The 11,655-nt window shown below is 43.3% G+C and overlaps 1 protein-coding gene across 1 annotated transcript; it reads right to left on the bottom strand.

The window, feature by feature from the left end:
• Positions 1-745: 745 nt before the first annotated feature.
• On the bottom strand, positions 746-11,640 carry gabra2a (gamma-aminobutyric acid type A receptor subunit alpha2a; the record flags this gene model as incomplete). Its single annotated transcript, XM_079752760.1, has 8 exons — positions 11,568-11,640; positions 10,745-10,812; positions 5,630-5,850; positions 4,818-4,900; positions 2,992-3,135; positions 2,598-2,750; positions 1,452-1,654; positions 746-1,057 (listed from the first exon to the last, which is right to left on the bottom strand). The coding sequence occupies exons 2-8, from the start codon at positions 10,745-10,747 to the stop codon at positions 746-748; spliced, it is 1,119 nt and encodes a 372-aa protein (XP_079608886.1). The 5' UTR covers positions 10,748-10,812; positions 11,568-11,640.
• Between the last annotated feature and the right edge of the window lie 15 nt (positions 11,641-11,655).

Raw genomic sequence — 11,655 nt, 5'->3', positions numbered from 1 at the left:
TTCACTGTGTGGTTGGGTCTTATTTATTTTGTGCTTTTATCTCGCACTTTGTTTTTTGGTACACTGAGAGCAGTTGCTAAAACTTACATTATTGTACATATGTGCAATGACAATCAATGGATTCTGAATCAAACTCAGGACCCACTAGAGGTTGAGCTGCGTGCGCGCGGGGGAAAATAGTTCAAATTAAAGCAGAACGTAGTACATACTGCGAGAGCTTCGCCACTGCTTTGGCTTTGATCAGTTTTCTTTTTACCTCAACCGGTTTGCTGACGTCATTTATTATAAGATTACTTCTCCTTTGTTTTCGTGGAACCTGCAATATGTGTTTCTCCCTATTCACGGCTATTTCAACATTTATTCAAATACATACAATGCATAGTTTTGATGCCTCAACAAATACAGATACAAATACAAATACTGGTCTCTCTACACATCCCTAGTGAATACGAGTTGAATTCTGCAATTATAGTCATAAAATATTGTCTGTTTGTTTGGTTCCTTCATTTTTAGTTTTGCAGCGATATTTCTTTGGCTGGTTTTCACTGCTCCTCCCTCACATGGAGCCTATTCAGAAATAATCCTCCATTATTTAAGGTGACCACAAACTTTCTGATGCTAACAATACATTAACAAATAGCGTACGTTATACCCTTATTTCTGCCACTTGCCAAAGTAGGACAGGACAGGAATGGCTCTGATGTCAGATCATTCTCTTTTAGCCTTGATAAATGCTTGGTGGGACTCATGAGGAAGGCTCCTTATCTTTGAAAGCCGGATCTCTGTTGAGATACGTTGCCCAGTAGACCATGTTGAAGCCCCAGAACAGAACGGGGAACAAGATGCGGGACATGCGGTCAATTCTGCTGACACTGTTGAAGGTCTTCTTGTTCTGCTCAGGCTGGACCGCTGCTCTCCCCCCGACGCCGAAGGGGTCCATGGTGGCGGCCGTGGAGATGGTGGACAATGGGGAGTCCTTAGTGTTGTGGGGGGAGGAGTTGGCCACAGCCACAGCATAAGCATCGTTCTTCTTCAATGTGTCGGCAGCTTCCTTCTTCTGTGAACGTAAAACGAAAACAAGAAGAAAAGTTACTCACATGAAGGTTCATTTCTTTGAGGATCCTTTTGGGGTAAGAAAATTCTTCCTTTTAAAAAAAGTGGAACAATAGAAGCACTGTAAAAGGATTCTGGATGAATCGACCCTTCTCACGTTGGTGTCTTCGTAGAGCAACGACAGGTGTATTTTTATCGATCTGCAACTTTTATGTACCAGTAGAAGGGTAGTGACGATAATTGTCCGTGCTGTGTGTCGGAACATAAAATTAGCAGATCCATGAGTGTTTGATGATGAGCAACATGCCACCTCTGTGAATAGCATCCTCATTGTTTGACATCAGCTCCCAGAGCTCTAGTGAATATACTAGAGTGATGTGATGAGTGATGTGGTCTACCTTATCATTCACCACACTCTTCCCATCCCAAGCCCAGCTGCGTTTGGTGAAGTAGTTCACAGTGGCAAATTCAATGAGCGCTGAGAAGACAAAGGCATAGCAGACGGCCATGAACCAATCCATGGCTGTGGCATAGGCCACCTTTGGAAGTGAATTGCGGGTACTGATGCTCAATGTTGTCATAGTGAGCACTGTGGTGACACCTGTTCAGAAGTGAAGGAAATAGAAAATATTATCTAAATCTAGACATTTTTGGTCGATCATATTATCCTGCTAGTCATTGGTTTATTCTCTATTATTATCTCAATAATACTCATTCAATACATTTTAATGTGAGCTGAAAAAACAATAGTTACTAAGACAGACAGACACTCAGTTAAAAATATTATGGTTCTCCATCTTTTTTTGCATCATGCTTCAAGTATGAGGCAAAATAATTTAGACTCCAAGTGCTTTGGGCTCAAGCAGCTTATTTCTTTGATGTTTGACCGCTTTGATCCACAGAGCACTTTAGGGTAAATATACTAATTTCAATAAATTGCGCTGGCATTTGTTCCGTAGAAGGCTATTCACCTGCTAGTTAACAGCTCACTATGGGGCCTTTTAGAGACACAACAGATGGAATTGTCTTTCACACAACACTGCTACAGCACTGGAAAGAACTGGAGTAACTGTCACTAGAAGAGGATAAGAAAACAAATATGTGCACTGCTGCAGTGAAAACGTAGTATTTAAAGTAGCACAATAAAAGGATAAATGGAATGACTATCTGACTGGTGACATAATGACTTGGATCGCTTTCTGGTATAGAAATTGAAATTGTTGGTTTTCTTTGTAACCTGCCCCCATGGCAACACATGAGAGAGGCATAGCAAGCAATGCTTTACTTTCAGTTGGTAAAAATAGACTGGCGACAGAAGAATTAACTTCCCAGCAGCCTTCAGAGTCACTCAGAACCTTTTTCCTTTTTTTGAGTATGCATGTGAATTATAGAAAGCTAAATTAGGAACATTTGTGATTTGTCTTGACAGAGAAACTGGAAGCCACTATTCATTTAAGAAAACAGTGTTGCAGTGTCACAAAATAAGAATGTTTTTTTAATGTAAAAATAGCACATCCACAGTTCCAAAGAGTAGTTATTCTTACCAAAGACAGTTCTTGCTGGTACAGATTCCCTGTTGAGCCAGAAGGAGACTTGGGAGAGGATCACCGTCATGATACAAGGTAGATATGTTTGAATCACAAAGTAGCCAATCTTTCTTTTTAAATGGAAGTGGGCAGTCATGACAATGTATTCACCTAAGGACAATAAAAGAAAACAGGCAAAAGTTCCCCATGGGTATTTAAATAGATTAAAGAGCATAGACATATTTTACGTAGAATAATAATAAAAAATAATTAATAATATAAAATAATTTTTCAGGTGGAATATATCCATACACGGCAATCAACAGCTTTTACAAACGATGTTGCATGTGAGGAATAAGTGCAGAACAATGTCAAGAACAAGGGCAGTGGTTAGTAGAGCTGTGGTCCACACCAGTGCTGGACCTGATGGTCTCCTGTCCCACGGTCTGGCCCACCAGGTCGTACTGGTTAAGCCTGGATCCATCGGGGGCCACCTCCACGGACTCTGAGGCGTTCCGGGTCCAGAGGTAAGTAACCTCTGCCCGGGTGTAGGCATCTGAAACAGGACCATCAGGTCGGACATCATCAGCTGACAGCAAATACTGTAGGAAACAAACTGCTCAATCTCTTTTAGTAATATCTAGCTAAAGTACTGGTTGGATGATAAGATGACGGTGGCAGTGTGTGTGTGGATGATGGCTGGTTTCAGCAGCCTCACCTGGCCAAGTCTAATTGGACTCTGGGGCTGGGTGAGGCTGCACATCTGTTAACCCAGCGAACTCCTCACACCAACCTTTGAAATAAACCAGATTTCTAACTCCAATGCCCTATGTCCTCGGTCTGAAGGTATTATTGTAGCAAAAGTCTTAAGCACCTGTAACTGCAGATTTTGAATGCGTACACTAAAGTCACAGTAAATTTGAAGTCGTAAATATTTATTTTGTATGTGTACTCTAAAGTCACAAATGTGTAACAGTACATTTGAAGTCGTGAATATTTTTTCTACCATTGTAAACACAAAATAGGGTCTACGAGTTCACAAGTCTGTGTTACAGACTTGTAGCAAATCCTTTTGCTACAATCATTGCAGCGCAGTTGGTGCGAAACACATTCGAACACCCGTGTTTCATAATCTGAGAACATGCCCAAAATGTGCGTATTCGTAAACCCAAATGTGAACTAATGCATCAGAAGTTGCACATCTGTGAAATTTTTCCTCACAAATAAAATGCTATAGAACGCTATGTTGATTCAGCATTTTAATGAGCGAGCACATGTCCATCATTACAACTGCTTGAATCTGCTCCTGCAAGTCACAGCTGTGTTTTTTTTTGCAGGTAGTATTGCAGCAGTGGTTACAGTTACTACACGTAACCAATGAAATGCTTGGATGGTCCCAGAGTAGTTTGAAAAATGCACCCCCTGCCGGCGACTTTCATTGGTTAATGCTGCAATTTTGTCCCGCCCACGGACGCTCTGCTTCAGACGGATACGAATCACTTTTGCTACACGTGTACCACATAGACGTGTTGTAAAAGTATCCGCAAGAAAAACAACAGGTGAGACTCGTAGCAGCAGATTCGAAAAGCTGTATCGATGGACTTGTGCTTGCTCATTAAAATGCTCATTGAACATAGCGATCTATATCATTTAATTCGTGAGGAAATATTTCAAAGGTGTGCAACTTCTGATGCATTAGTTCACATTTGGGTTCACGAATGCACACATTTTGGGCATGTTCTCAGATTATGAAACACGGGTGTGCGAATGTGTTTTGCACCAACTGTGCTGCAATGATTGCAGCAAAAGGATTTGTGCACCTGTAACACAGACTTGTGAAGTCGTAGACCCTATTTTGTGTTTACAATGGTAGAAAAAATATTTACGACTTAAAATGTACTGTTACACATTTGCGACTTTAGAGTACACATGCAAAATAAATATTTACGACTTCAGATTTACTGTGACTTTAGTATACGCCTTCAAAATCTGCAGTTACAGGTGCTTAAGACTTCTCCTACAATAATACCTTCATAAAAATAAGTCCCCTAGGTGGAGTATGATAGCCACCTAGGTTGAGTGTAGGAATGGACATCTGCTACAATGATGAACTGTGGTATTTAGTTTTTTCTCTTGTTGATTCATTTGAAGAACCAAATTAGCGATGGAAAGGCAAAAGTACCACAGTATGAAAAGGTATGGGAAATGTATTATTGAAAACGTTGAATCAAGTCTTACAGCTGCCAAACTTGAGTGGACATGAGTGAGAGTCCATTGGGAAGTCTTCAAGGTGCATGGGACACTCAGCCTGAACAGTTAACCTAATAGATAACAAAACATGATGCCCACACATTCACAGAGAAATCCTAAAAGGATCCCTTCAACCCCCCCCAATAGCAATCTTTCTACTCTCAATGCTTTTTAGACTTTTCCCTTTTTGTAGAAATGAACAGTGTGAGAATGATAAGCTGTATTTTTAACATACAGGCTTATAATCTAGCAAATATATGTGAAATATGTTATTCTAAAGCAGCGGTGTGTCATATGGGCACCATTTCGGTTTCCCCGAGCCAGAATTCCATAAGATATGCCCAAAAGTATGGGGAAACACTTAACTAGCTGAACAAGTTCTCAGGGATCAGGTTGATGTGGTCAAGGGTGTACAAAAAACTATACCGCTTCCTGTCCTATTCAGCTGTGGCTCCACGCTTCTTCAACCCAAATACGGCATCCCTAGCATGTCAAAAGCAAAATATGTTTTTACGAAATGAAAACAGATAATAAACAATTAACTCAAATAACCAAGCCAAAACCATCTTGCATATTGACTGTGCCTACCTACCTCTAAAAGAGCAAGTTAAGATTTTAGACCACTCATTTCTGACCAATCAGGGCATCTCTTCTGTCATGGTTGCAAATCATTCTTGCCTGGAAATCACAGGTGCATGAATGCAAGACTTCTCAATGGCTCCAAATCTAGGGAGCCATTGAGAACTCTCCATCTTACCTATAGCGGCTTTAACAGTAAAGGAGATCAAAAGGTACGTCACCTCATGGTGTACAGCAGGGTCCCATCCTCCATTATCCTCAGCAGCTTGTTAGGCATGGTCATGTTGTGGGCCACAGACTTTTTGCCATTGTGGAAGAAGGTATCAGGGATCCAGATCTTGCTGGCCATAAGGTTGTTGAGGCGCAGGATGTCCATCGGCCCGTGGAACCGGAGCCTCTGGTCCTTCCAGCTCTGGCGGAAGAACACATCTACTGTGTACTCCTGGTCAGAACGGAGAGAAGGACACATCTACTGTGTACTCCTGGTCAGGAGAGAAGGACACATCTACTGTGTACTCCTGGTCAGAACGGAGAGAAGGACACATCTACTGTGTACTCCTGGTCAGAACGGAGAGAAGGACACATCTACCGTGTACTCCTTGTCAGGAGAGAAGGACACATCTACTGTGTACTCTTGGTCAGGAGAGAAGAACACATCTACTGTGTACTCCTGGTCAGGAACACATCTACTGTGTACTCCTGGTCAGGAATACATCTACTGTGTACTCCTGGTCAGAATGGAGAGAAGGACACATCTACTGTGTACTCCTGGTCAGAACGGAGAGAGGAACACATCTACTGTGTACTCCTGGTCAGAACGGAGAGAAGGACACATCTACTGTGTACTCCTGGTCAGAACGGAGAGAAGGACACATCTACTGTGTACTCCTGGTCAGGAGAGAAGAACACATCTACTGTTTACTCCTGGTCAGGAACACATCTACTGTGTAATCCTGGTCAGAACGGAGAGAAGGACACATCTACTGTGTACTCCTGGTCAGGAACACATCTACTGTGTACTCCTGGTCAGAACGGAGAGAAGGACACATCTACTGTGTACTCCTGGTCAGAATGGAGAGAGGGACACATCTACTGTGTACTCCTGGTGAGGAACACATCTACTGTGTACTCCTGGTCAGCATAGAGAGTGAAAGTATCCTCATGATGAAAACAGTCAACTCCCTCTAAGAGATATTTTATTGTTACTCAAAATACCGATGCCCATCTTCTATGTTCCTCTTTGGCTAATGTGTGTCTGCATATGTTAATGCTAAAAATGTAATTGCTAATACAAATTATAAATATACAAGAGTGTGTTTGTGTGTGTGTCCATCTGTGCGTGTGGCGACAATCAAGTGAGGGCGTAACAACTCAAATAGTGGAGAAGAAAGACACAGAAAAGGGTCCTCAAAAGAAATGATGCGATGCTACCTGCTAAAAGGTGCACCATCCATTATGCAGAGGTCCATCTATCTTGGTCCTTTCTATTCTTTGAAGGCTAGGTGGCTGGAACAAGGACACATATCTGACCCTGTTCCTCATTGCCCTTAGTTACTGTATGGATTAATATTTGAGGGTGTGCAAAGTGCTGGGCTTAGAGAATGTGCTATGAAAAAGCTTTTATGGTGAGCTAAAGTAAACGAGTAGATGTGGAAATAGAAGATGGGTATGACCAGGAAGAGTACAAAAAGCCATCAAATGCAAAGATTGAAACACAAATAGCATAGAGATATATAGACTCCTGTATGTGTGTGCATGCATGTGTGTTATGATGGGTACAGGTTTATTTGACTAAAACCATGCATATATACATATACATCCACACAAAAGTGTGTGTGTGTGTGTGTGTGTGTCTGTGTGTGTGTCATGCGTGTTCACACACACACACAGGGCGTGTGATGCGTCTGTGCAGTAGTGTTGGAGTAGCAGTGCTTGTAGTTAGTGCACGCTGGATGCTGCTTGCTACTCTCTGCTTTCAGCTACTGCCAAAGGCGAAAAGAGTAGCCAAGTGCGTAAGTCTCCTCAGCCGGTACATAGCCTCTCCACTGCCCAGATCTCGTACACGCCTCCCCGTGGCACACATGGTAACTGGTCCCTTGCGGTCCCAGGCTATGTTGTACAGGATCTCGGAGGAGCAGTGGGCCCCAGAGACGTGGCATGCAGGCCCATCGGTGAGTGGAAATGCCCTGTTGCCCGTCAACCGCTGTCCCAGTTATGGGTAAATAGCCCCAACTTGGGTAAATAGTGAAGACCCCAACGGCGGAGCAGGCGGAAGATGGTCGGTGTGAGAACCACCACAACGGCTGGGAAGGCGGAAGAAGGCAACCCCATAGCCACGTGGGTTAACTCGGGAGGGTACAGTGGCTAGGGGAGCAAACCCCGAAAACAAACCTGCACCTGGGGACAGGCACAGGCAGAGTCCAACTGACCGGACCACCGGCAGCCCCCTGCAACTCCTGCCAGACGAAGGTAGTCATGGGTTCCCTCATGCCACTGGAGGTCCATCTGGTAGGTGTGAAGATGGTCCTCACCTATGTGCAAGCTTCTTGCTCCCCCCCCCCAAAAGAAGTCCTGTGGCATTGTGGAATGGTGGTGGGTACAGGCCAAGGATGTGGCTGGGAGTATCTAGCTAAACCATGCACACAGGCAGCAATGGAGTGATGGTCGTTAAGACTGGGATGGAGCAGCGTGTCTTTTCGGCAGCTTCCATTGCGACTGAGCAGCCCCACACTGCTCCCCCCGAGATGGGGAAGAACCTAGAAAAGTTGGTCCAAAAATTGTCTGCTCCCCATACTCCGGACGGTAAGCCGCAACCGTCGGAGCATCCCCCCTTGCGGTCGAAAAATAAAAGATAAAAATAAGCTAGGCATTGCTTCGTGGAACGTTCGCACACTGCTGGACCTGGCTGGAACTCCTGACAGGCCCCACCGCAGGACAGCACTGGTGGCCCTGGAGCTTGCAAGATACGACATTGACATAGCAGCTCTCAGCCAGACAAGACTACATGGAGAGGACTCCCTGTCAGAGGATGGTGCTGGGTACACCTTCCTCTGGAAGGGGGTCCCCAAAGGCACTCGCCGTAATCATGGAGTTGGATTTGCTGTGAAGTCTAAACTGCTGCAGCGCATTCCGGAATCCCCCATCGGCTTCAATGAACGACTGATGACATGGCGCATTCCCCTGGCAAAGGACCGCTTTGCCACCCTCATCAGTGCATATGCACCAACTCTTGATGCCGAGCATAACATCAGAGGATTAAAACAGAGCTCTTGATGCCATATTACAGAAAACTCCGGTTACGGACAGGCTCATACTTATGGGAGATTTCAATGCTAGAGTGGGCACGGAGCACCTGGTCATTGGCCAGCAAGGAGTGGGGAAGATGAACCACAATGGGCTCAGACTCCTCTCCCTCTGTGCAGAGCACCAGCTGGTCATTACCAACACCATCTCCCAGATGAAGAACAGGCTTAAGACCACCTGGCAGCACCCCCGCTCAAAACATTGGCATCTCCTTGACTATGGGATTTTCCGTCAAAAGGACAGAAAAGATGTCCTCACCACCCGTGTTATGAGTGCTGGACTGACCACCTCATGGTCAGATCCAAACTACTCATTAGCATTCAGCCCCGTGGCCCGGGGACAGCTCCAAACAAGATACTCAACCGTACAGCGCTGAACAGCCCCACCACCAAAGACAACCTTCGACGGCTCCTTGCTGAAAACCTCTATAAGATCCCGGAGGTTTCAGCCGACTGGCCAGCCCTGCGCCAGGCTATTCACAGAGCAGCCATAGAGGTGCTCAGTCAGTCAAGGAAACGTCACCAGGACTGGTGTGACTGTAACTCAGCCGAGATACAGTCACACCTAAAAACCAAGCATGAGGCCCACAAAGCTCTCCTGTCCTACCCTGGATCTCCCACCCTTAAAACCACCTTTACTGCTGCAAGAACCAAACCAGCTGGGGATGGCATTACATTCAGGGTACTAAATTAACACCCGCCAACCCGCCAAATGTAGCCTGGTCCTACCAGACTCTCGTAGTGAGCGTCTGGACATACTCAATTGACAAACGTTAACTGACTTGAAGGCAGGTGTCTGTTGAAGTTTAAAACTATTGGATCTGCCCAGTGCCACTCTGGATCTGCCATAACCAATCGCTCAGGGAATCAGGTTGCACGCAGGCTGTAAACAAACCAAACACTGTGCGTGAAGATGTGAAGCAGCCCTCCCATTGACTCCCATGTTAAAAAAAAGATAGTATTATAAAAGTAGAATATTTTAAAAAGTATAAAATATTTAAAAAATCTGAAAAGATGCGCGCGATTCCAAGCTATTCTGAACATTTTAAAATTTGAATGGTGTCTCTAGGTGAAAAATTGAGGAAGGAGATAGGTCCCAAAATTTGTAGAGAATAATAAAGAGGAAAGAAAGAAAGAAGAAAACTTATGAAGAAAAATAGTTGAGCGCTGAATGCAGCACTCACCTAATTAATGAACGGAGCAGAAAATAGGAAGGAGCGGGCGAGAAGAGGAAGGAGGCAGGGGATGAGATTGAGAATATAAACAACAATGCGTGCGAAACAAAAAAATGAAAGTTCAACGCCAAATGGCTGACGTTTCGTGAATGGCTTGTGTTTGATCACGAAAATGTCGTCATGTTTTGTAAAGACTGCCGCATGTACGCAAAAGAAAAAAACGAAACAAACTAGTGGTGGGAACGAATCATTTTAAAGTCGAGGCTGTAAAGGACCATGAGAGTGCCCGGAGTCATCAGGAGAGCTTCAGGATTAAATCAAAATTAAAATTTGGCTAGTGGAAATTCTGATTGGCTGGTAACTTTGGAAAGTTAATTTAGAACCTTGATTACATTGTAGTGAATTGAACCCCCTCTCCGTCTGCAGACGCCGCAGAAGGATGTCTTTCCCGTCAGCGACTGACGCTAAAGTGCCCTTGCCAACGGTGGGTATTTGACGTTCTCGGAGTGAGTGTGTTGAACCAAAATAGGAACAAATTACACTGAAACCAAACCTTAGAGCCGAAAGCCAAAATCCTAATACTGAATGAAATAGTAAACTCTAAGCCTCAAACCAAACACTTAAACCAAAACCCAAACCCTGAAACCAAACTACAAATAGGAGAACCCTACCTTACATTATGCTAATGGTATACACAAATGCTTATTACTCCATTAGCTAATGTTAATTAATGGCTAATTATTGTACCCTTATTGTAAAGTGTACCATTTTGCTTCTTCCAAATACTTATTGCTAATAATACATAATGGGCCTACTATGTGAGCGATATAAAATGAAAAAGGCTTTTAATGGCACTTACCATGTCGGTGTCGGAGACTGGACCAAAGCTGGTGACGTAGATGTTTGTCTTCACCTCAGTAACCCGCTCTATGAAACGATGAAGAAAATATTTTGGATGAAACTTAGAATTTAGTCAAATGCATTATGAGAAGTATTTCAAATGTTTTAATAAAGAAGGTTAAGGTCAACATGTATGTGTGATGTAAGATGTAATGAAAACTAATTAATATCAAAAAGCTTTCAGAGAATATAGGGATAAATATAGGGAATCCATCTGCCTATCAATAACAGATGCATGAAATGCATCACTTCTCAATGGTGGTGAAATATAGAATTAGAGGAAGCGGAGAGGCAGGGAGTATTTTATGCTTTTTTATGCTCTCTCCGTCTCTCTTCCAAACCCTTGAAATTTCCCATACAGCAGGTTTAAGGACCTATAATTATTGTAATCTTCAAAAAATCATATTAGGAGAGACGATGTAGTGAAATTCTGCATATATACGTCCAGGACATATACATTTATGTTAATTGTATCACCTTAGAACATCATCTATTTTGAACCTCTTAGTCAATATTGCCAAAGCTCTACCTCATTAAAAATGATTAAAAAAGAGAGGTTCTTAATTTGAAACACATTGAAAACATGGAGCTTCTGTCTTTTGAAGGATAAAACACATTTGAATACTTTTTTTTCATTACGTTTGTGTTAGCGTGTCAAATGAGATGAGATTGAGGCTACACACATAAGGTTTAGGCTTTGAGCCATTAGACGATGAATGGATTATGAGACTAACTCAATGCTGCAAGTTACTGTCATTGGACTGCAGGTTTTTATGTCTCACCTCCCAGGCCAGGTCTGAGTCTGTTGTCATAGCCATCCAATAGGCTGTCCAGGATTTTGGTAAAGGTCTTGATGTTGTTTTCGAAGAC

Source organism: Pollachius pollachius (genome assembly GCF_949987615.1).
Source record: "Pollachius pollachius genome assembly, chromosome: 15".
Lineage (NCBI taxonomy): Eukaryota > Metazoa > Chordata > Actinopteri > Gadiformes > Gadidae > Pollachius > Pollachius pollachius.
Note: the sequence above shows the minus strand (reverse complement) of the source record. Positions and strands in the feature narration are given on the sequence as shown.